Source organism: Takifugu flavidus, chromosome 5 (genome assembly GCF_003711565.1).
Source record: "Takifugu flavidus isolate HTHZ2018 chromosome 5, ASM371156v2, whole genome shotgun sequence".
Taxonomy (NCBI): domain Eukaryota; kingdom Metazoa; phylum Chordata; class Actinopteri; order Tetraodontiformes; family Tetraodontidae; genus Takifugu; species Takifugu flavidus.
In genome coordinates, this window is record NC_079524.1 from 3153511 (window position 1) to 3178141 (window position 24631).

Consider the following 24631-nt stretch of genomic DNA (forward strand, 5'->3'; position numbering starts at 1 on the left):
CAACTCATCAGTCATTGCAAGAAAAAGGAAACTTTATTCACCTCCGTACAGTAAACAACAATATCCCGAACAAGATATCAGTATCAAGTTTGGACCTGACTCTTTTGTCCTCTATAATAACCATATTTAAATCCATCCACTCTGATAGCCACACATTTCCATACAGAAACAGTTCTGCAGCAAGAAAAAAAACACAAAACAAAGAACAAAAATGATAAATTAAAAAGATGCGAGCAAACGTGCAGAATCCCCTTACCTGATGTTTGAGCTACTGAAACTACTCCCATCTTTCCTTTACCTTTTTGTAGTCACGGACCGTGGATTTTAATAAACCTCGTAACAAATAAAATATAAATTAGCCCACACAGCAGCATCCGTATGAATGGAACTTTAGGTGATCGATAAATCGTGCACTTTTTCTGATTTTAAATTAGTGGCAGGTTCTAAATAAAGTTACCTTAAAGACAGAAGAAATTTAAAGTCGCTCAGGTTTGAGCAGGTCTGGAGGACACTTGCTTGTGTGATAAATTCGTACAGTACAACACAGCTGGTCCCGTTAAAATCCACGCCGCGACCTCGTCCACGTCAAATAAAATAAAGATAAATGAACAAATAAATTACAACATTCTTGTCGTCCCGACATCTCGGGCGTAAAGAGAAGAGCGAGGCAAAGACCAGACCCACGTCCGGCCTTTTCCTTCATTTTAAAATCTGTTCAGAGTAAAAGGGGGAAGGGAAGGAGACGCGTGTTTGGATCTGGGCCTCCAACTTAATCAGATCCGTGTTGATCAGACAGTGCTTTGGTTAAAAAAAAGGAGAAAAAAAACAGAAAATGTAGCATCAATGGGGAAAACCCGTCTGCTCTACCAGCAATAAACTCCCCAGAAAGTATTCAGAATCAATATTTTGTCATTTATCACGCCAGAGATAATCAGATTCAGAATAAGGACTCAAACTAGAAGCTTAAGATGAAAGTATTGCTAACACAGCTACAGCAGTATACGTGTGACACTATAGATCTGTGTCCATACGGTGCTGGCGGACTGTAAATACTTCATCCAGTATGTACACTCAGACACTCGTGATGGCGCCCTCCAGCACAGGCTACATTCAGGAGTTCACAGTTATCAGCAGTAGCAGTTTCCAGAGGACTGAGATCATCTGTAAAAAGAAGCACTTGCTCCCTTTTTAAAGGAATAATTCCCCAATTTGGGACGCTAAAGTGGAGCCAGAAGTTGCTGCCGTGTTCGTGTTTTAAACCTGTTCCACCACTTCTGTCGCCATCATTCGAGACCGGAACTGGAGACATTCAAGTTCTCTGATTAATGCAGGAGAAATGTGAAACTATTCCTTTGATTTGACAAGACCCACCCTCAAACGCATCACACTCAGACCGAGTCCACTCCTTAAAAGTGAATTTGTGCATGCTGAAAGCTAAAACCAGTTAAAAAGCGGAGTTTTTCTGCCACTATGTCACACACGTGGTTAGAGTTAAATACAGTATATTCAGTATATTCATCTACACTACGCTAACTCCAGTGTCCAAGCTCTAGTTTCAGAGTTACCATGCCAACAGTCACTCTTTACTGACTGTTATTGTGCCAGTTATTTACGTTTAGGTCTCTAAAAGCTAAAAGTTCACATTGTGGAAGGACAAACAGGATGTTTCTGTCGCAGTAGCCTTAGCAATAACTTGGATATAGGAGATCAGCTACACCGTGATGTTGGCGTAAAACAAAGAATATTCCAGAAAAGTCTTTAGCGTCACCCAAACCGGCGCAGCTCAAACACCCGGGGCTCATTTTCTGCTGGTAAAAGCTTCTTAAATGTCGGTATTCAGATAAAGTCAGTGCAATAGTTGCCATCCACAGAGGAATGTTCCCATCCACATGCGCTGAGAAGGTCATGTGCTTTAGCTCATTTTGTTCAGTAAGACATATGAAGTATGATGGAGGTGGTTTCTCTGGAGAAGCGTTCTGTTAGTCATGTCAAGGTCCACGTGGACAGCAACAAGACCGCCTTGTTGTTGCTCTAGCTTGTATTTTGTGGTTGAAGTTGTTCCATGTCGTCCCTTCAGGGTCACGGCCGCATTATTGGCTGGAGTGGAGTGAACATCCAGCTGGAGGATGATGGAATCTCTGCAGGAGGCCCCAGCTCACACGCTGAGCCTTCCCTAATGTGTGTGCGTGCCTGTGTGTTTGTGCATGCTCACGTTCAACTTCCACAGCGTCGCCGCCACCCCCGCCCCCGCCCCCGCCACCCCCGCGGCGCCTGCACCTGTCACTCGGCAGCAGGGGGCAGTATGTTCCTCTCTCTCAGGTGGTACTGCAGCGTGTGGAAGATGCTGAGCTGCTGCTCGGGCTGAAGCAGCAGCAGCTGTTGCAGCAGCTTGCTCGGGTTCGGGCCCCTGCAAGACAGCGGTTGAACATCTGAGCTCCTCCCACCACCCGCTTTAAGAACGACCCGCGGCCTCCACTCACCGGATGAAACTGGCGATGTAGACGTGCGTGAACGTGGCCATCAGGTACTGACAGTCAAAGCGATCCATGATGCCGCCGTGGCCGGGGATAGTGCTGGCAAAGTCCTTCAGGAAAGGAGAGGGGAAGTTAGAAATGCTGCTCAACCCCCCCCCAATAGGACCAGGGGAACTAGAACATTGAGGAGTCTGATGATTCTTCAACCAGCCAAACAATCAAACTGTCCACATGGAGGAAAATCCAGTGTAAAACACGTCGGGTGTATCGGGATTAGCCGGGATTACCTTTATTTTGAAGGCCCTCTTAAAGCCACTGGCAAAGAAGCCACCAAAAGGCCCGATGAGGGACGCGAACGATGAGAGGAAGATGCTGTGGATCTGAAAGGGGTACATGTTGACCCTTTTCTGAAAGAGGAAATCGACAGACATGTTTTAAAATTGGACTTGATGAGCTTTTCCTGCTCCTAAACGGACTTTTCCGAACGTCCTCCGGATTCTTACCAGCCCCAGTGTTTTCTGGAACACGGCGGGAACAGTGTACTCCTGCATCACGAAGATGTCGGAAGGTTCGCACTCCACCGTGAACCCGTTGGTCTCGCTGTTGAAGCCCACAGGACACACAAAGTACTGGAACTGGGACAGCAGATAGGCCAGCTGGGGGCACAGAGAAAAGTCCAGACTGGAATTCTAGACTTCTAAAAATGGTGGACGGTGCTGCCCAGGGACCCTGCTCTGAAGGGTTCCAGGGATCCGATGCTGCTGTGCAAGGTCAACGTTCTTTACCGAGAAGAACCACGTGACTGAGGGTTGTGGAAGCAGTGCGACGGTTGGCAGCATGTGTGGAAACGAGCTCACAACCGGCTTCTAGTCTAGGTCACAACTACTGAACGAGAGATCAATGCAGGAGGAAGTGTCCTCACCAGGAAGCCGAACACCACCGTGGAGAAGAAACCGCCAATAAAACCCTCCCAGGTCTTCTTTGGGGAGAGCTGCAGGAGCATTGGAAGGGAAAAAAGGGAGGAAATCGCTGGGATTCAAGAGGAAAACTGAGGTTTTCAGCTTTATTTATTACGCTCCGCTTACCTTGATCAGTGGGGTTCTTCCGAAGAAGAACCCAAACAGATAGGCCATGATGTCGTTACAGATCACGATCGAGATGGGGACGATGAACCTGAAACAAGGGGTTACCATGACAACGGTCAGCGGGAACACATCCGATGAGGACTTTAGTAAAGAACAGAACTAACGTGGGTGGATCCAACTAATTTACTATCAATGTTTCGGCCTCTTGAGCCTTTAAATATATGAGAATGTGTTTAAATCTGCAGCTAATATTCAACACAAAGTTTGCCTGCTCAGAGAAACCACAGCAGGGGTCCTCTGCATCTGCTTACCAGATCATCCCTTCAAATAGGTTCTGAATTACAAGGTGGGACTGAGTAACCACAATCAACAGGGTCACATGGGTCCAAGCAAACTGGAATGGCAAACACAAACACAAACACCACAGCGTCACTGCACTGGAATGTAGCCACGCCCGCTCTGAAGCCGGCTCGCGTCACGCAACAATGGTCAGAGTGAACAGATGGACGCCATGAGCAACACTGACGAGCAGCGAGGCGGGCGGAGATGAAACACAGGTTAAAAATATGCATCGGTGGTAGTGGGGGGAGAGCAGGCAGCAGGTGGAGGAGCTTCAGCATTTGGGAAGTGATCAAATCTAAGCCAGGAAGTGTTTGGTTAACACAATCATGTTAACCAGATTTAAGTCCTACAAACATGGCGCAATCAGAGCCCAGGAGCAGATTTCAGAACCTTCTCCGAGGGGCAGAAGAGAAGGAAAGTCAGCAGTGGGATGGATGAAGAGAGCAGTTGGGGGGGGGGGGTAAGTGAGCGGCGGGGGAGAGGGTTACTTGGCTGATACACACCATATAAAACTGCAGGCGATAATGTTTCTTCACTAAACTCAGCACAAACATGCAGAAACCTGTGAAAGAGTAGACAACATGCAGTCAGTTTTACAGGATAAAAACACACAACCAGTATGTATTCACTGAATAAATCCCTCTATTAAACACTTCAGATCTTAACATCTGGGAAGCTCCGACACTTGGATGAAGACGCTGACAACTTCAGAAGTATAACAAGTGATAAAATAAATGCCTGGCTGATTAAAGTAAACAGCAACTCTAAGAAATGGCTCTTAAGGTGAAGACCAAGCAGTGGAGGTCAGACAGAAGCTGTAATAATCCTCACCCACAGATGTGCCCGCTAAACTAAAGCTGCTGAGTGTTTCCTCATTTATGGTGGTTATCGTTATTGGGGCAATACGGTGAGTTTTTTTTAACTTTTATGTCACTTTGAGGATTTTCTTGTGTTTTTATGGCTCTCTCAACCACACCCCCTGTTTCTGGAGAAACCTAATCCACCTCCGGAGTGAGAGGGTGCGAAAGGTCCAAAGGTCGTGTGTGCGATGAGCGCTACAGCACTCACCTGCCAGGTACAGAGCGAAAGAGATGAAGCGGTGATAGCGAGCGAGGAACTGAAGAGGTTCTTCTCTCTGCACCAGAGCCCCAAAGTAATCTGCTAGAGTTTCACCATAGAAGAAATAGTTGACACAAATCAGGAAGTACCTGAGGAAGAGAGATGGCACGCTTTAAAGTCTGCATTTCCCCACTGGTGCTCTTATTACTCTGAGGACTGGAGCTGTGCACTGAGCCGCTGTGTGTGTGTGTGTGTGTGTGTGTTGTTTTGAAGGGTGGCCTTGGAGAAAAGGGCAAGTTTCAATGAGCCTCCCTTGGCCTCCAGCATGGCAGTGATCTTTGCTCGGAGCTGCGTGTTATGTGTGTGTATGCAAAGGTGACCTGTGAGTGAGAACATGGCCACTGAAACAGGAGCGCTCAGAGCAGCAGGAGGCTGGACTCATCCATCCGCTGGGCTGGGAGAGAGCGCACAGCCGACACACAAGCTGCCTGGACGTTGCTGCTCAGACTGCTGACCACATGCAACCGCTAGCGCCAACACCTGACTGGTGGAGTAGCTGCAGCACGGGAGCTTTAATGAGCAAGAGATGCTCATTTTGCATTTGTGCTGCTGTTTAACCATATTGGAGTCGTAATTTTCAGCGATTACTTGAGTGTTTCCTAGTGGAAGGTGCCTGGAGTTTGATTAGAGCTGCTCATTCACCCCTGGACTCACAGCTTGGGGATAAACTGTGTTCAATCCGTCCTTACCAGCTGAGAGTCCTGAACCACGGCAGGTCGTAGGAGCGATACACCCTGTAGCCGATGGTAATAATTTCTTCGAAGCACTTAATCTGGATAGTCATGACCTGTGTCATATCATTGGAAAAATAGAATTACATTAAAAAAATGAATCTGGAACAAGAAGATGCAAACATGAAAGTTTCAGCACTTACAATTAACAGGAGAGCAATAGGTCCCATACAGATGATGAGGAAGAAGCCAGAGATCATGGCTAAAGACAGAACTCCTCGTATCCAGTAGTTCTTCCATCTGTCAAGAAGAAAAACCTTCAACGTTTATCCTTAAACCTGCATGTACCTGATAAATATGGCATTTACTGTACATGTTTAGGCTTTTCCCCGGAGGATCAAACGATTGTTTACACATGGGTGACGTGTGATCCACAACAGATTAATATAAGGATCTGGTGGCAGCGCTCAAAGAACCAAAACAAATACTTCATAGAGTAAAAGACCAGAAATATCAATGATCTCTCCTGAGCTCACAACCCTGCTGCTGGCTGATGGCGTGAAAGAACGGGCGTCGCCACCCCTGAGCGGGTACAGAGCGCCGGTAACGAGTCCCGATCAGGACATGGCTGCCGTAAGTCAGGTGACCTGTATCCTGCTGTCACAGGTGTGCAGAGGCAAATAAGAGCCTGCACCGTGTTCATGCTGGGAGGTCAGAGGCTCCAGCAACCACAGACCCTAGAATAAAACACAGGGGTTTGATTTATGCGGGGCGCTGCCTCTGGAACACTAAAACGAGGCCTCGTCCCAGGACATTAGAGCGGGCGACACAAAAGAGGGGCAGCAAACGCTGCACAGGAGCCAGAGGCTGCTGGATGAATGGGGGTGAAAAGCAGCTGCATCAGGGGAATAAAAGATGCTGCCCGGGCCATTCTGCACCGAGGCCTCCCTCCACCCCCCCCCCCCCTTATCTAACAGCATCCACCTGGTTGTCGTCCTCCCCTTACATCGCCTTCCTACGGCACCGTCTCCTTGGGATTAGAGCCTCCCTCCGCCTGAGCCTTTAAGTCCTGTGACCTGGCCGCCACTCATTGGCCACACCCTCCACATCTCACGTGGAGGAGCTGGAACTATTTTGGTTCTGTGCGACAGACTAAAATACTACCCATTAGCTCCTGATGACTGGCAGAAGCCTTCTCCCCTCTGCTACTCTGGGCCTAAACAGCTGGATTAGTGAGCTAAACTGTCAGTAACATATTAAAGGTCGGCGGCGGCGGCGGCGGCGGCGGCGGCGGGCACCTGGGCGGGAGGCCTTCCAGGGCTTTGTTCAGGCATTCTGGAGTGTTATCGGTGTCTGAGGTGGAGAGAGGAACATCTGGAGTGTCGCCTTTTGGGTCGCCGTCACATTCTCCGTCTAAATCGACCTGCAGGCCCAGTCTGTCGTCGCCATCAGCCTCCTGCCGTCACACACAGACACACCTTTTAAGAACACAACTACACACACGCAAAGGCTTGTCAAATGTTTTTGTAATTTCTCTAAACTGGTTTTGGGAGCTCAAAGGCAAACATACAAATATTCCACACTTCTGGCTTCAGATTCTGATCTAAATCCATGAGCAGATCATGAAAGTATTCTTTGATTTCAGCTGGATACGGCGGTGTGAGGAGGAACGCAGCTCTGGGGTCACCAGGCTAACTGGCTGCTGCCCAGGAGGCAACAATCTTTACTGGTCTTAATGAACTTTTAATCTGGATTTAACACACACATCTTGTAGGGGGAACACAAAGCAGCGCAGCCCACTTGGATCCAACAAAAGAACAGCGTAATTAAAGGTCTCAAACAAGGAGCTATTTATAAATCCCAGTAAGATTACGTCCCACGTTCGGGTGATTACAGCTTGTTCTGCACTCGAGAGGTTCCTGGACACCATTTGTTCCCCTTTCATGGTCACTTTATCTGGACCAGCACTAAATATGGTGAGCGGGGGGGGGCAGCGGGATTAAAGCAGGATGGTTCAAACTGCTGGTTGGAAGAGAAAATCAAGATGGACAGAAAGCTCGTTGAGGCACTAGAACGCAGAAGGGTGCGTTTTAAAAATGTGGATTTAATTCCCTGAGAGAGCTAAAACTTGGAACAACTGCCTCTATTGTCTCGTTCCATCTTCTAGCAGAATCAGCCACAGATCTCACAGCATCTTGCACGGCAACTCGTTCTGAAACGAGGAATTTTAATCCCCCGAGGCCTGCGTGGCTTTGTCACTATGGTTTAAACACAGTTGTGGCACACGTTGGGCAACATAAGCAAAGTCAATGTAATGTTGTTTTTAATTTTGCTGTCAAACGTCATAATTAAACAAGAAGGGATATGAGGTCAAGTCATTCCAAATGAGGGGAACAGCGAATGTGTGGAAATGCTGGGGGGGTTAGGAGCTTTCTGAGTGAGCCTCCATCATGCCAAAGGGTCATAAAAGCTACTCATCATAGCCACATGATCCCAGACGTGTGATAAACACAGGAAAATAAATGACATGCAAAGAGTTTTACACATTTTATGACATTTATGTGGCAAATGTGCACGACACCACAAACACGAGGTTCATTTCTCATAATTCAAACAGAAGGTGAGACGCCCAAGTCTTTGGACTGGGGAAGGAAACTGGAGAAAATGTGTAAAATGTGTAAAGCTCTGAGGTGGAACTGAACCCACAACCTTCTGACGTTAACACTAAACCGTCACGTCTGTCCACCGCCTCGTCGCCATTCTTAACCCCTCTGATGAATTCTGCAGCCCCGATGTGACGCAGTGAAGATTTCTGAGCGAGCTGTTCAGAACCAGACGGTGAGCAGCAGAGCGTGAAACGGCCCGTCGCTACCGTCAGGACGCCGCTGCTGCTGGTGGCTCCATGCAGGGGGCGGCACGCCAGCACAGCCCAAGGTCAACTGGCAGGTGGCGTCTGGGGACGCTGTGGACTCAGAGACAGGCAGGCAGGCAGACAGGGAGGCAGACAGACAGGTAGGGAGGCAGACAGGCAGACAGGCAGGTAGACAGGGAGGCAGGTAGACAGGGAGGCAGGCAGACAGGGAGGCAGACAGGCAGGCAGGCAGACAGGCAGACAGGCAGGTAGACAGGGAGGCAGGTAGACAGGGAGGCAGGGAGGCAGGCAGGCAGACAGGGAGGCAGGCAGGCAGACAGGGAGGCAGGCAGGCAGACAGGCAGGCAGGCAGGCAGACAGGGAGGCAGGCAGGCAGACAGGGAGGCAGGTAGACAGGCAGGCTGGGAGGCAGACAGGCAGGCAGGCAGGCAGGCAGGCAGGCAGGTAGAGAGACAGGCAGGCAGGCAGGCAGACAGGGAGGCAGGCAGGCAGACAGGCAGGGAGGCAGACAGGCAGGGAGGCAGACAGGCAGGCAGGTAGGGAGGCAGGCAGGCAGACAGGCAGGCAGGGAGGCAGACAGGCAGGAGTAGAAACATCCTGACATTTGTCCGTTTCTTCACGTGTGCATTAACATGCAGTGTTGGGGCAGAGGGGAGGACGCTGCTCCAGGAGGTCGTAATCAGCTGAGATCATGAGCAAATATCAGGGGAATTAGAGCCAAGGGGCTGCAGAGCATCCCAGCACGTTTGGAAACACGGCTGGACATGAGCGCCGGCTCCAAATAGACCGGCCACAGACGGGTTGAGACAGTTTAGACTCAAGCGTGCGCCTCCGAACTGTTGAGGACAATCATTCAGGGGCACATTTGCATAACCATAACCCACCGACCTGTGATCACGCCAGGAAGCCGGCTGACTCGAGGTCACGATCCCATGACACTATGTAACTAATTAGTTAATGAGTAGCTGCTGCTCGGGGAGCGTCGCATAAATTAGCCCGTTTGTGTTTGGTTTTCTGCTCGGTGTCTAAAGTTAGCTGTGAAACCTTGACTAAACGACTCTGACGAGGGCGAGGCCGTCGGGTCGGAACAGTCATAAAGGAACGTGCGCGACCCCGTGTGTGAGCAGGGCCAAGACTAGAAATATTAACAAAGACGACAACATTAAGGTTTTGCTTTCAGTTCACGTCGGGTGTGACTCTACTGGAGGAGAAAAGGTCAGAGGTCATGAGGGAAATTCTGTTTTAAACACAGCAATCTCTGATCACATCGCCCACGTTTGGTTAAAGAATAATATAATAATAATAACTGTAATAATAACTGTGCGTGGTGAATTTAATGGATTTGAGCGTAAAATAAGAGCGGGCTAATAGAGGAACAGCTCAGAGATTGTAAACTATTGTAAACTATTAAAGATCATGTATGCCCATTTTTTAAGCTTCCCTTTTTAGCTTAATTCGTTAAGATTTAATGAATATGATTCAACTAGTATTAAAAGACCAACCTGATGACCTAATTCCAGCGTGGCTCTTTATTAATAACTTCCTGTGGTTCGTTAGAACACAGAGTAATTTATAGATTAACCCTGAGTGGTTAGAATTCCACCACTAGTGGTAGTGATCCGATATCAGACACGGGCCCAGTTCTCCAGTCTGACAGAACCAATGAACCAGCCCCCACAATTACACACTGTCTCCAGAGATGAGAATATAAAATCCAAGCTTGCATAACCGGGCCCAACGGGGCCAGAACCTCCCGGAATGATGGGACGTTTCATCATCTCCAGTTCCTAATGGCAAACAAAGGATCTTTTCTCTGGATCTGGAGCCTGAGTTTGGGCTCTACCCAGATACTGAAGCCAGTGTGTCGGTTCATCTCATATGATTGACCTGAACAGCTGGATTTTTTTTTTTTAAACAGGCTATTTTAGCAATATTGTCACCAGCTGACAAATGGTAGAAACTAGTCCATATTTAAATCCTTTCCAAAACCTCCGACCAGCTTCTTGATGGACCCAAAACAGTCAACAACCCCGAATTCACTTATCTACAAGAGAGAATTTAGAGAACCGCGTTGACCTTTTGACCTTTCCTCGGTTCCAACACGTGTGTCATCAGAAACAACTTGACCTATGACCCCCATCTTCAGCCCTCCATCAGATCAGGTTCTTATGTCACAGTGAGAACCTCTGCAGACTTTTAGTAGTAACCATCCACGCACTTTAGAGGCAAACTAGCTGCTTCTAACCAATATGTCCACATTAAGTGAATTTAAAACGCACAAATATGTACTGACGAACATGACGAAAATGCCAAAAATGCTCCCCGACATGTCGACATTACGAGCCTTTTGGTGTGGACCAAAAGTCAGGACTTGTGGTTGTTGTCAGCCCACGTAAACAGTTGTTTGTGTTGATGTTGTTGCAGGATTACAGCAGCTAACTAGCTCATTAGCTCGGGCGCTAAACGCGCACAGAGCCCGGCGACAGCGACTGGCAGCAACCGGAGAAACTTGTTCCGAGGGCGGGGTCTGAAGGGGGAACCGGCCGCTGTCGCCTCGGTACGGGTCGCTTTACCTTGTCGCTGATATTGTCGCCGCTGTCCGGGTTTCCTCCGCCTCCACCGCGCTTCCTCAACTCCGTCATGTTTGGCTCGTTTCGCCACCGGACGTTACAGAGTCACATAAGCCGAATCCTGGACACGGAGGGGGGGAGGGAGGAGGGTAGAACGCCGGTGGATTTCTTTTCAGTCCGGAGAAACTGCTGGTTTATTTCTGAAGTTGACGCAGGTCGGATTCCCTTCAGTCGGCCGGTGGTACCGAAGAGCCGCAGCAGAACTGAGCCTGACTGCGTGTGTTTGTGTATCACTGCAGTCTCCCCCCCGTTTCGTCACAGTGCGCAAAATAACAACACACACTTCCGGTGTTCCTTCAAAATAAAAGGTTTAAAAACAAAAACAAAAAAAACACTTGTCTATTTAGTTTGTGAATACACTTTTTACTCGACTGGTGTAATTTAACAGTTTTAAGCAAGACATTCAGGTAGTGACAAAAACACTCTATTGTGGAATTTACGAGTTTTGTTAACAATGTTGAGCATTTTGTGTGAAACCCTTCCGGTTTCGGTCCTCGCTGTCAGAATACTCGCTCGACCAGTTTTTCACGCTGTACCGCATGACTTTCTTAATTGGACAGATTACTTCCTCTAAATAAAAATCCATCCTTTCATCGTCTACTTAAAATTGAATTCATCCCAAACTTTTAAACAAAAAGATAACGTCTGTCCTTGGTGGTAAACAGCACTTATTTATTGAAATGATATTAAAAAGAATAAGTACCAGATCTATTGCATTATTGTAGTATTTAGTTAATCTACTGCTCTTTTTCTCTTGTAGGATGGAGTGAACACAAATATACAAGGAACATTCAGCTATCACAGATTGCACACCAGAAAGTTTAGTAATGTAGTCTAATACAAGACCATCAAAATAATCCAGGATTTCGTTTTTCTCTTCTTCTTCTCGTATTAGTTCATTTTTTCCCCACGATGAATACAAAAGTCTGCTCAGAGGTGAGGACACAATCTCCGGCTCTGTACACAAACCTGTTGGTCGGGACAATTCAGATACTACTTCCAAACCCCCCCCAAAAAACAATTTTAAAAAAACAACAACAATAATATAATGCCAAGAACATGTACAATTCACTGACACAGAAAGTCAGCTGTGTTAATAGACATGCAACAAGTAACAAAACTTGCTGAAATTGCAACGATCGTTAAAAAAAAAATCTATAACCACTTTTGCATAAATACTTTGTACAGTTCATTAATCAGCTGTGAAATGCACCTTTCTATTAAAATGACAACATAAAACTGCATTCATTAAAAACAGTGATTTCCCCGTGTTTTTGTACACGATTGAAAGAAGCCGAGTCAGCAAGACGGCATGATTGCACGCTAAATTACACCAGCTCCAAATGACACAAGATGGATAAAAGAAAGAGCTCATGTTAAAGAACTTTACATGGGGAAGTGAGTATTACGCTACTGTTCGGAATGGCATTTCATATTTCGACGTGTTTGAGACTTGGTGACATCTGGTGGAAAAGCAGAAGCAGCGCATTCTCTTGACAATCAAGCGGACCGTGAACGCACCGTGAAGGGGAAATACAGGAGGATCACATTTATGGAGGAGAATGACTGACACGGGACACGACCTGGCAAATTAAAGTGAAATGACTGAATATGGACGAGCAACAGCCACCCTACGAAATAATGACAGTATCAGTGTAAAGGTGCGTTGACCTGAACTGAAACATACGGACTTTTGCCAGTTTTTTGTTGTGGTGGTTAACCGAGTTCCAGCATTCAGTGCACGTGTTGGTGCTGAGAAGCATCTTTGAGTGTTCCCGTAGAGGAAAATGTTCACTCGCCGCTTCGGTAATGCCGCAAAACAAAGCAGCCGGATAAACACCAACAAGAAAACGCCAAAAACAGAAGAGACGCCGCTGCGCGATGTCCCTTTTTTTGTGTGCACGCTCCACGAGCCCCCGGAGGCCGGACAGAAACCCAAGAACGGGCACATTGAAGAGGCTCGCCCACACATTCACGCGCAGCTAAATGACACGTGTGCCCTTATTTTAAATGGAAAAAAACCAATCTTTTTTCACAGATGAAGAACCTCATAACCGATGGAGCGATATGGTTTAAAAAGAACACCTGAAGCGATCACGCGTCCAGTTTTCTGGGAGCAGCAACAAAAATGATCCCGATGGGGATCTACACAAGTAGAGAAGGAACACGAAGGTAGCGTTTAAAAAAAACTGCAGCGCAGAGATCAAATTAATTTGGCAACGGTGGTAAAAGAGCCTCTCTGGCTGGAGATTGTGGTCACAGACAAAATATAAATTAGAAATGTTTTAAACTTAAAAAAAAAGAAAAAGAAATACGGAAGAAGACAGGTCATTTTGCATAACTAGACCTACTGGTCAACCCGCGGACATTAACTATGGACATTCATGATCCCTTCATCCCCTCCATGTTACTCTGGACTCGTGAATCTTCACACAGACTACACATCATTTTGTTTTTTAAAGCCAAGAGTGGTTAGTCACATCGCTATCTTACAGGCAAGTTGTTTTTTTACTCACTGACCTCTTGTTTTGTTTTGTTTTTTTGTTCTGTTAAAAAGGCCATGGTCGATATTTACAATATAAACAAGTTTGTAAAGTCTTGCGGTGGCAGGTGATCGATTGGAACGCGCCCAGTCGATGCTTTTCTTTCCTCTCTTTTCAGCTCTGGGTGATGAGTGCAGGTGGTCAAAGCAGCGAAAGAGTTTCCGTTCACTTCTGTTTTATGCCAGTGGTGATAAAACCGATACTGTACATGTGGTTATCAGACACGTGAGATGACTGAAGGATGTGTGGAGGCCTGTAGAACGTGGTCGAGACGCTCTGGTCCTCGGGGGGGCGGGGGCGGCGCTCAGTTTCTGCCCTCGGTGCCGAGCTCGTGCTGCAGGTTGTAGTAACAGTTCTGACAGACCCGCACCGGAGACGAGATCTTCAGTCGCTTGATCTCGGACTGGAAGCGACTGCACCTGGAAAGTGAGGCGAGGGTGGAGAGCGTGAGGACATTTAGACAAAACGGCGACCGCTTCCGGGTCGGGCCGACGGCGTCGATCATTTCGAAAAGTAAGGATTTACTTTTGGCAGAAGAGCTGCCCGCAGTTCCTGCAGTGGTGGCGCCGCTCGGTGAGGGAGAAGCGCACCGTGCAGCCCGAGCAGCTGTCCACCACCTCGTCCTTCACCCAGTGGTCGGCCGCCGAGCGGCCCGGCTGGTCGCTGACGGACCAGCTGAAGACTCGACCGCGTCCGTCACCCACCAGGATCTTACTGTGGTCCCTGTGAGGGGGGTAAAAAGGGGCGGGATTATAAAGAAAGAAGCTTTTTTTGATTTGTTATTTGGGATATTGCTTACTTGGAGATGGCAAGAGAGGTGATCTCAGCCGGGTGAGCGTTGTCCTTGCGGTCAAACGCAGTGTGCATGGTGAGTTTGCTCCTGAAGACCAGCTGGCGCTCCCATCTGTACCCTGGAGGCACCCACAAATACACACTCAAACAAGCCGAATCAAACAACTGGAGCACACAGCAATCGTGTGTGTGGTGTTTTCTGTGAAGCCAGAGCCGATCAGAATAATTAGGGGAAAACATCTTTGACAGTTGCTCTCAGCGCACCTGTTCTGAGCTGGTTGTAGGTGCGTGCGTCCGTGTTGGGGGGCTGGAAAGGCTGTGGCGCAGAGCTCTGGCCTGGGTTACATGGGTGAGGGTGAGGAACTTTAGCTTGGCCCTCTGAGTAGTTGACAAACACAAAGCCGTCCTTCTCGTCGACGCTGAGCGTGTCTGACCAGCGGTGAGAGTCGTCAGAGCTGCTGTCCATGGACCAGGAGGCCCCTGCTCGGGCTGAAGGCCCTTCAAGATAAAGCATCCGTGTAGTAAGAGGTCAGCTGAAGTCTCCAAACATCCACAGAAGGAGCGGTTTACCTCTGGGTCTGTGGACGGTGCTGCCAGGTTGGCTGCCGCCACCGGCTGATGGATTCCGTGGTGCTTTGGGCTCTTGATTCGAACCGGGCTCATCTGCATCCGAGTCACTGCTGTCATCGTCGCCATTTTGGGCCTCCCCGCCCTCTGTACCACAACACGAGTATTAATAAAATCCTTTGAATTACAATAGGATCCTTTGAAAATTAAAAACACCTCCAGGCAGTTTTTCTTCGTCACTCACCAATTTTCTCCTCCCCACAGCAGTCGGGCACATCTGGTTCCACTGGTTGTGGGGCAGGGGTTTCTGGGACTTGGAGGAACTCCATTCTCCAAAACTACAAAACAAAAAATAATTCATTTAACACGTATCAAAATCACATTCACAAATTTAGGTGATCAACATTTGGCTCCTTAATAGCAGAATTTTTTAAAAAGGGGCATAATTAAGCGAGGTGGATACCCTGACTACTCCATCGGAGTGCCCAGTGACGATGACGTTCTGCATGTCCCACTCGTTCATCTCTGACACGCAGCAGCACAGGATCTGCTGACTGCGCCCTGTGAAGGTGTTGGCGCTGGAAATGGGGCTGCCGTTAATGCTCCACACGTGAATGTACGTGCCTGCGCAGGATACGATATCCCCCTACACAGGCGCAAACACACACAATTTATTACTATCGCCGCTGTGTGACTTTTAGAACTCTTGTGGGGAACCAGCGTTCTCTGACTCACCGTCAGTTCATTGATGCACAGAGCTGAGACGGGTGCCCGATGCCCCCTGAGTTGAGTAACAAAGGAAAGTTTGTTGAGGTCCCAGATGATGCAGGTTCGATCCCGGGAGCCGCTCACAACGATGCGGTACGCCGATGACGCCGTCAGACACGTTACAGCGTCTGTGTGACCCAGTAGTGCCTGCCGTTCCAGAACACAGACCGTCAAACGTAAAGCTGCTTCTCTCTGTCAGGTAGCGTAACAAAGATTCTGACTTTGCGTCTTCATGGTTGTTTTGGGCGGCCGTGACTTTACCTGTTTGAGTGTAATTGATTTTGCCCTCTCCTTGGAGGTTCCCGTCTCCCACACGCAGATGGCGGTGCTGGTGCCACCGGTGATGACCAGCTTTGGGTTTGGGCATATGGCACAAAGGATCTGGCCCCATTCTGACAGACATTCATACACCACTAGTGCCTAAAGACCAGAATTAGACATGAGGTTAGGAAGGTAGAAGATACAGGAAAAGACCATTCTGCCACAGGCTCTGAAAGCTCTTCACAGGAGCGTCCTTTTGTCCACGCCTGGATTTAAATGGATTTAATTCTACTCTTATTTTCTGCTAAACGCAAAAGTTTATATACAGGTAGAGAAAAGTAGCAGTTGAAGACATCTGTTGGACGTCTTCGAGACTCCAGATAAATTCCAACAAGCTGAATGATTCAGATAAAGTATGTGTTTTTTAAGATAAACTGATAAATGCAACAAGGCCAAATTGTGTAAATGATCAGTAGCAATATCTGATGATCGGCCAGTCATATGTGAAAAGTTGCTGGGTCATGACCAAACCACTGAGGACCATTAATTGTTGCTTGGGGGGGGTGAGTAAAAGTGCGTTGCGATTGATTCACCAGCAGAGGGAACTATTGACTTTAGCAGTAGCTAATGGCCAGAACTAAATGACCTAGCTTAAAAAAACACTATAAACGCTTTAATAAAACTCTATTTACAACAAAAGAGACGTTCTGAGATCATAACACATTAAGTTACATACCAAGAAAACAAAGATGGGGCTCAGCGACAGAATATGACCACATGAACAGATGTAGAGGAATCACAGTAGAATTCTAGTGAAGCTACCTTGTCAGAGTCATAGTTAGCCAGACGACAGCTCAGGTCAGCGTAGCCCCAGGCAAAGGTCTTACTCCATGTAGGTGGAACCAGAACTTTATTCTGCTCCACAGCCAGTATGCCCTTGTCAGTGCACACGATCTGTCCAACAGGCTCCTTCAGCTCTAAACAGAGTAACAATGACAAGTCTGTAAAGGCCACGTTGAAGTCTACAAAGAACTGAAGCCTTCGAGGTTCGTTGGTGACCAAACATATTAGTCTGTCATTCTGTTTTTGTACCTTTGACCGGTGCTAGAGAGGGTCTGAGATTGTCCAGATGATGGAAGAAGATCTTGTCAGTGTTGGAGCTTGGAGGAACACTCATTATGTCACCGTTCGCTTTGCTGCGCACCCGTTTGGGTGGATGAGGTTTCTTAAACAGCTGAACCACACAGACAGAACAAATATTTATTTGTGCAGATTTTCTTACATGTTGAGTAGATTTTTTTGTGAATGATGATCAAGGTAAACACTGGCACAGCTGTCTGATGCAGTAGCACAGCCAGAGAAGCTTTAGGGGTTCAGTCAGTCTCACCTGTTTTGGGATTTGTCCAAAATTATTAATGAACCCGATGGTGGCCGTCTCCTTCAGAGGGTCATTGATGTTGTAAATGTCCACCTGTCCCTCATAAAACAGGTGATGAAAGACGTTGACTGCCTCTACAGCCGGTGGACCCTGTTGCTTGTAGCCAAAAATGAGGTCGATCCATTCGTGGAGGTGAGCTGAGACGTAATCACACTCCAGCGCCTGTGAAATACAATGCAGATGTCTACTCACTGCCACTGGGACACATCTTTGGTGGGTTTGTCTTACCTCTCTGTGGACCCTGATAAACTCTCGTGGGTCTCCCTTTGCCCAAGGTGGCAGGATGACGTCAGCCAGCTTAATGCCATTCTGTTTGGCACCTGAGAGACAGAGACAGGAAAGATGAGACAAAGATAGAAAATTGACATTTCTGGGGATGACTCCCTTTACTGACCCAAGTCAAAGTTGTTGGAGTTGAGCAGGAACTCGGGCAGGTAGAAGAACTCTGGTATGAGCTCTTTGACGTCAGCCATGTTGTGTTTGGAGGCAGAGAACCAGGCTTCACGCACACTGTGGAACATCCTGTCCGCCAGGTCAAAATGACCTCCCTGGCATTCACACGAGCACACAGAAAGAAGGTTTTACACTCCAGATAAAAACATTTATGGGAAGCCAACTGGGACTCTATGCTGATTTACTGTTGTGAATTAATTAAGAGTAGACAAACTTCTGTACAGGCAGAAAATTAAATTAAGGAGTCAGACATCTAGAACAGAAAAGGTCTTGATCGGACCTGAAGTCTGAGGAAAATCTGTGTGAAGGGTTCCATCCGGACCAGGTAAGAAGCAACAATCATGGCTGATGAGTAGTGGGTGCCATAGTGGTACGCTGGGGTTTCACCTGAACAACATTCATTTCCAACATTAGGAGGACTCAAAGAACACAGAACACACCTTTTATGTTGGGGACATTTACTTTCAGTCCAGTCAAATTTAGAAAGGCTCCTCTAACCCACATATTTTGGATAAAAGAAGCCTCCAAAAAGTCAAAATACGACACGCAAGCTAAAAGTCTTACCGTTGGGGTCTTCCCAGTCCTTGTATCTCTTCTTGTACTGCGCCAGTCTGTCATCAGTCTGCGCACCCATGGGTTTGGCCAGATTACGGAATGTCTTGGGATTGCTTAGGTCCAGTTCCTGATCAACAAAACATGGTTACTAGTAGAATAAATCTGGAAAAAACGAGCACTTTTTGTGATTAACTCTGCAAACACCTCCGAGTCATAATCGGCCAGAATCCAGGGGAAGACAGGATACTGCATGAGATCGTTGTAGGATCGTCCTGCCAGTGTGTTCAGATGCATCAGGTACTGGAAATTACTGATCTCTCCCCGCTGAATAACAGAGGATAAAAAGGAGTTTGAAATATGACACATTGCTCTGAGTTGCTAATCTGGAAAGATCAGGTGGATCAGAGGGATCGGAAATTCTTACCTCCCACCTCTGAGTCACTGACTTTTCACCGACCAGAGTGCTGAGGAGGCCCGAGCTGACAAACAAACAGAATGTTGAATAGAAAAGGTCTCAATGTCATGCTTCAGCACATAGGTTGGATGGAACGCAGCATAGCAGGTACTTCATTTGATCATTATTAAAGCAGAAATTCAAAAGAATTACACGGGGGAAGATTCATTAACAAAGAGGTATTTCTCAAATGTAAATACACAACAGAGATCAGCTCACCCTTGCTCCACGCTGGTGTTGGGTCGCTGGCCTGAAACTGATTCTGAACTGTCTGCCAGTGAAGGCACCACGGCCAGAAACCTGTCAGGAGTTACAATCATTAAGAGTTGTGAGCTACTCTAAACAGAAATGCTACGGTGACGATATCGTGTTTAATGCGGTGTTAAAGCAGCAACAGCATACATCCAGGATCTATATGTGTGTTTGCATTCAGCACCTTTGGTAAACTTTGTTGCGGACTCCTTTCTGGAAGGCTAACAAATAGTTCCTGCCGTCCGCTGAGAAAACTTCCACTGCAATGGGCTGAAAGGCAATAAAAAAAAAGGCGATAGTGAGAATAACACTGCAGAGTGAGATTTGAAATCCCACAGACATACTCCATACATTAAAAACTACCAATAAATAACTTAAAGCACTCTAAATAAATTCTCATTAGCGATAAGCGGTACTGCAGATTTTCCGAACACAGGTAGAGCATAATGACCTGCAGCAGGTATCGTCTCTTGTGCACCTCCTTGATATCTTCATAGGCAAAGATGCTGCAGGTTCTCTTCAGCTGACTCTGTCCTTGTCGTGCTCCTTGGGGGATTATGGCTTCATGCAAACTGGAAGCAGAAAACAAGTAGTGAGATAAGATAGATAAATAACTGATTGTTCTGGGGTCTCACTAACAACCTTGGCCTAGAAATGATGGCTTGAATGCATTTCATTTTGTGGGGAACTATGTAATATCCCTCCAAAGTCAGCGTGTTCTGTAGCAGCAGCATGACATCATCCCATGCAGCACAAGCTCCCACTGCAGTCTCCATAAGAATGATGTCACCTTTTATTCAAGGAACGACGTACCTTCAAAATCTGTAGCCCTGAATTAATCATTCGAAATAATTCATCAATGTTTTTACAGCAGCAAGAGAAACTCGGGCATACTTGGTGGGCAATGTGTCAATGTCCCTGATCTCCCGGGACACAGTCATGGTGTAGCCGTCGATGACATAAAAGTGCTCTTTCCCAAACAGAAGCAGCCCCTCGCTCGTATCGAGCCCCTGGACCCTGGCACAGCGGTACATGTGCTGGATCTGAAAAAGCCAAATAACAAAAAAAGATAGGGCATAGAGTTGGAATGAAAAGTCAAGTGAATTGACCTCCCTGACTGAAATCCTATCTACCCGTATATGCTAATTCTAACTAGAAAGAAATATAAATTTTCAAAATAAGATTTCAAACAATTCAACATTTTTAACCGGGTAGAGAGCACCCAAAGTTAATCCTTATCTTAATCATCTTCAACCCTCTTAAAGGTGATATTTTAAAAAAGGACTGCACTACACCACACTTCCCTCACTGCACAGTCTGGTGGTTCTGGCTCTCTCACCTTCTCTCCCTCCTCCAGGAGGCGCAGCAGGGACGTGTTGTCGGTCCGCTGCTCTTCCTCAGGCCCTCCTGACTCCAGCAGCTGCTCCTGAAGCTGATCCTGACCGTCTTCATCTGCCCCGTCTGCGGTTGACCTGGATCTCTTCAGAGGAGCCTTCACCAGACCTGAGAGACACACAGAGAAATCTCAGATGAAATAAGAGAAGCAACATTCGGATTTTTTAAAATATGTATCTATTTGAACTCTAAATAGTCTAAAATGGTGTCTGTACCCTTGACTCTCGCAATGGTGTCCTCTCCATGCTCGGGTTCGTGCGGCGTGGTCTCTCCTTCTGTGCTATGCTCTACAGAGTGCTGATACATGCCAGGATTTCCAGACAGCAAACGCATGTAGTACTCTTTACTGTCATAGCTGATGGCTCGTCGATAACGAAGAGGCTTCTGCTGAAATTAAACAGACGGGAACTGAGTCTCCCCTCAGAATAACAACCAGCTAAGAGAGCAGCCACGCTGCATATTTTAGGTTTGGTAAGTCCAGGCCAAGTAAAAAAGTATAAATGCTTGTCATTTACCACAAAAGGGATTTTTCCTCAAAAGCGCACGCACACACTCACACACACACACACTCACACACACACGCAGGCTTCAAAACATGTCTGAACCACACAGGATCTTCACATCCAATGTTATCTCATATGTAGCACTTTGATTAGGATAATTTTGTCTCTGATGCTTTGAACATGCAGTCACTCAAACTGCTGTTGTCTTCGGGGTGGTACCTGACAATGGAAAAGGACCCCAGACAGGGCTGAAGGTAACAAGGGCACCAGAGGTGGGGGGGAGGGCTGGAGGATGTAAAAAGATGTAGAGTGACGACTGTTCCATATTTAGACTCACTGTCCGTTGTCACTTTATAAAACTGTAATTATTTATATATATCTCATGCCATCTACAAAAGTAAATGAACTTAGAGACCCCCTCAAACTTAAGGTCACGGCAGATCAAAGTTAATTACCTGGGCCGAGTTCGTGTTTGGCTCTATTTCAGGGATGTACGGATAGTGGATGTAGAACATGTCATTGCGAACCATCTTCTTTCGCATTCTACAGGGACCCTCTGTCATCTCCAGCATGAACTTGTCCAGGTGGGAACCTATGGGAGGACCCCAGAGGCCCCTTTCGCGCAGGAGCTCGTACTCAATGGACGCCCACTCCTCGGTCACGTACTTCAGGGAGTTCTGCTGCCGCTGAAAGATGTTTGGACAGACGAGGTGTGACTCACTGTAAAAAGTTAGCACCGAAGAAATGGACTCTTGCTCTCACAACTGCTGCTTCAGCCTGATGGAACAGGTCCCATGTATTTTTGATTTGGCAAACCGTGACGCAATAATCTTGTTACAAATGTCTCATGTTTGTTTCTGCAGTTACTTTCTCTGCTCAGCTGACTTAGCTGACTTTTTCCGTCCGCTAATAACGCCCGTATGGTACCTCTTGATGCTCTTTGTACTGCATAGCCACCAGGTCTCGGACGACAGCGATGTGAGTGAACATCCACTGGAACGTCTCCTGTCGGTGAAAAATAAAAGGCTCTACTGACACAATGCTCACCAACACACGCTTCACAGCCACTGCATCTGTGTAGCACTGTGTTAGCTGGTCACCTGTGCAGAGAGGCTGTTCTTGTTCAGGCTGTTCTCCTTTTTGTTGCGGCGGACGCCCGTTAGCTTTGAGAGGCCGAAGTTGCTGCTCACCCTGGACAGTTTGGACTGGCTTGCCGGCGCCAGAGCCTCCCCTCGACCCACACACTTCTTCTCGTACACTAAAACAACAGCAGAAAATTTGACCAATGGTTGCAACAAAGGCCTCATTGTTCTTAGTGTTAGGTAGTTAGGTTTTGCTGTGGTCTTTGTGCCATTGATGCTAGAATGTAATTACATGTTTAATATTTTGTTGCTTCACTTTATTTATTAAATATGAAATAAAGCAGGAAAAATTGGTCCAATATGTACTTTTCTAATTCCGCGCAGATTGCAGTTCAGGTAACGATTGTCAATTGAAGGCAAATTCCAGTTTTATAGAACTCAATGCATTGAAAATTAATCTAAATCCCTTCAGATGACAAGGAAATAATGTGTTTCTTCTGCATGCCAAAAGAAATCATTGGCAGGGATTTCAGGTTAGTACAACACTGATGAAAGGTGAGAGAGAAAACAAAGTATAACATCATTAACATGCTCTACTGGCAGGTCACCCAATTAAAGTAGTTCCTGAATGCAGCACCAAGGAGAGCTCCCACACAACTGAAGGAGCTTAAGTCAAAGATGGACATGCCTCAGAAAAAAGAAAAACACATGCAAAGCAAACCCGTGTATTAACACGCGTGTGCGTTCCTCACCGAGGTGGTTCTGCCAGCTCTTCAGGGCTGGCTCTTCCAGAGCTGGCTTGGCCGTGGTGATGTCCACATGGCCCCTATCATTGCAGGGTAGAGACACTTTGAATATGTCCTCCAGCATCTGACGTTTGCTGTGCATCAGCTCCGTCCACACTCTGTTTACGGCCTTTAACAGCAGCTGCCGGCCTACAGACACAGAGCAATAACTGAATTATTTCATGTTGTTGCTTCTAATACATTTATGACATGTGTGTATGGTATAAATATGATAGGAACACAAACTAAACAACTCTCTTATAGGGCATTGTCTCACCCTCGCTGACATCATGGCTGTGTGTAGCATCAGCTTCATTCTCTGTCGGCATCATGACGTGCCAGGTTGTCATCCTAGCCTCGGCCTCCAGGCCAAATCCCTCCACGCTGCTGCAGAAACAAACACAGAGACAGTAGCAACCAGCCGAGGAGGGTGCCACAGGGAGCTCTATGTGTTTGTTTTGTGGAATAAATGATGTTACACTATGCTGCTGCGCGGTCTGTTAAAGCCTATCCCACTGTTGTGCTTTAATTCAATGCAGTACAGTATTGAAAATAGGAGAGGCAGAAGTGTAAAATAATGTTTGAGACAAAAGGTAAACAAGTTTTACTATTACAACTATCCTCAGAGGCAAGGTTGCTGAGGATTAATCTCAGAGGTAAATCTTACAAGCGGGGCTCATTAGCTCAACGTATGGTTGCACATTATCTCACCCTCCATGCATGTAAAGGTCTCTGATGAGAGGGTAAAACATGCGTGCTCCTCACTACCAAATATCACAGTCAGATTTTAGTCTGAAGTAAATAAACAGGGACAAGCTTGGAGCTGTTATTTATAGCTGCACTCTCAATATTTGTAAAGCTTTAGCCCCAAATCTCCTGTGTTGCAGCAGGATTTAAGCCAATCTGCAAAATGATTCATGCATGTAAATAGCACTCACCTTGCATACATATTGGTTCTGAGAAACTTTCCAGAAATATTCCAGGGATTTACAGAAGCCATCTCACTACAGTACCCCCCACAGAGCAGGCTTTATTAGCTCACCTCCCACTATGCAGGCAGATGAAGCAGTGAGCCAGACAGGCCGCAAAGTCTTGGTCGTGGTTGCCGGGGCCGAGCACCAGGTTGCGGTTGACCGTCAGTACCCTCAGAGCGTCCAGCAGTGCCACCTGCTGAGCGACCGTCTTGTGGGGTCGACAGAGCTGGTAGAGCACCGTCCGGTTCAGACAGTGGTAGATGGTGTCGAGGGAGAGACCCTGGGAGCGTCTCTTAGACTGAAACAAGAGAAGATGAGGTGGAGACAGAGAGGTAGATGCAGGTTAAATTGGAATCCTCTGTGTGGCTGTCACACTGTTCTGGATTCTAGATTCTGTGTTAATAGTTCAGCTGAGATGTTAAAGCAACTGGGCTGAACTGGTCTAAGCAGCTGTGAATGTGGCTTTGGGTTTTTCTTTTCTTTCGCACTAAATTGTTAGGGGAGATTTAGCTGGAAGTAGAAATAAGAAAATAAACACAGTACTCTCACACAGGAAGAGGTGTTTAAATGCAAAATGCTATGAATAAATAAGGAAGAAAAAGTGTGGATGCCTCTT

General features: G+C 46.9%; 2 protein-coding genes across 9 annotated transcripts in view; both read right to left on the reverse strand.

Annotated features, from left to right (window-relative positions):
- Positions 1-14: 14 nt before the first annotated feature.
- cds1 (CDP-diacylglycerol synthase (phosphatidate cytidylyltransferase) 1) lies at positions 15-11445 on the reverse strand. Its single transcript, XM_057033728.1, has 13 exons — positions 11137-11445; positions 6990-7147; positions 5895-5991; positions 5710-5807; positions 4970-5109; positions 4405-4463; positions 3871-3953; positions 3560-3647; positions 3397-3465; positions 2978-3130; positions 2762-2881; positions 2481-2584; positions 15-2407 (listed from the first exon to the last, which is right to left on the reverse strand). Exons 1-13 carry the CDS (start codon positions 11203-11205, stop codon positions 2281-2283), a joined length of 1365 nt encoding a protein of 454 aa, XP_056889708.1. The 5' UTR covers positions 11206-11445; the 3' UTR covers positions 15-2280.
- Positions 11446-11844: 399 nt separating this feature from the next.
- The window catches only part of wdfy3 (WD repeat and FYVE domain containing 3), a 47898-nt gene continuing 35111 nt past the window's right edge, over positions 11845-24631 (reverse strand). For 6 of the 8 annotated variants that reach the window (XM_057033719.1, XM_057033721.1, XM_057033717.1 and 3 more), the window contains 30 exons: positions 24084-24313; positions 23319-23428; positions 23009-23191; positions 22275-22432; positions 22102-22179; positions 21630-21860; positions 20887-21058; positions 20616-20779; positions 20171-20319; positions 19728-19848; positions 19461-19546; positions 19244-19324; positions 18995-19049; positions 18775-18894; positions 18580-18697; positions 18296-18402; positions 17957-18110; positions 17791-17882; positions 17512-17724; positions 17217-17358; positions 16947-17101; positions 16125-16283; positions 15831-16010; positions 15559-15741; positions 15340-15433; positions 15099-15242; positions 14793-15026; positions 14536-14647; positions 14262-14459; positions 11845-14155 (listed from right to left, as the gene is read on the reverse strand). In XM_057033719.1, coding sequence (XP_056889699.1) covers positions 14041-14155; positions 14262-14459; positions 14536-14647; positions 14793-15026; positions 15099-15242; positions 15340-15433; positions 15559-15741; positions 15831-16010; positions 16125-16283; positions 16947-17101; positions 17217-17358; positions 17512-17724; positions 17791-17882; positions 17957-18110; positions 18296-18402; positions 18580-18697; positions 18775-18894; positions 18995-19049; positions 19244-19324; positions 19461-19546; positions 19728-19848; positions 20171-20319; positions 20616-20779; positions 20887-21058; positions 21630-21860; positions 22102-22179; positions 22275-22432; positions 23009-23191; positions 23319-23428; positions 24084-24313 — 4338 coding nt within the window. In that variant the 3' untranslated portion in view covers positions 11845-14040. The remainder of the gene's footprint in view (positions 14156-14261; positions 14460-14535; positions 14648-14792; positions 15027-15098; positions 15243-15339; positions 15434-15558; positions 15742-15830; positions 16011-16124; positions 16284-16946; positions 17102-17216; positions 17359-17511; positions 17725-17790; positions 17883-17956; positions 18111-18295; positions 18403-18579; positions 18698-18774; positions 18895-18994; positions 19050-19243; positions 19325-19460; positions 19547-19727; positions 19849-20170; positions 20320-20615; positions 20780-20886; positions 21059-21629; positions 21861-22101; positions 22180-22274; positions 22433-23008; positions 23192-23318; positions 23429-24083; positions 24314-24631) is intronic. The other 2 variants (XM_057033722.1, XM_057033716.1) reach the window with 1 other exon arrangement.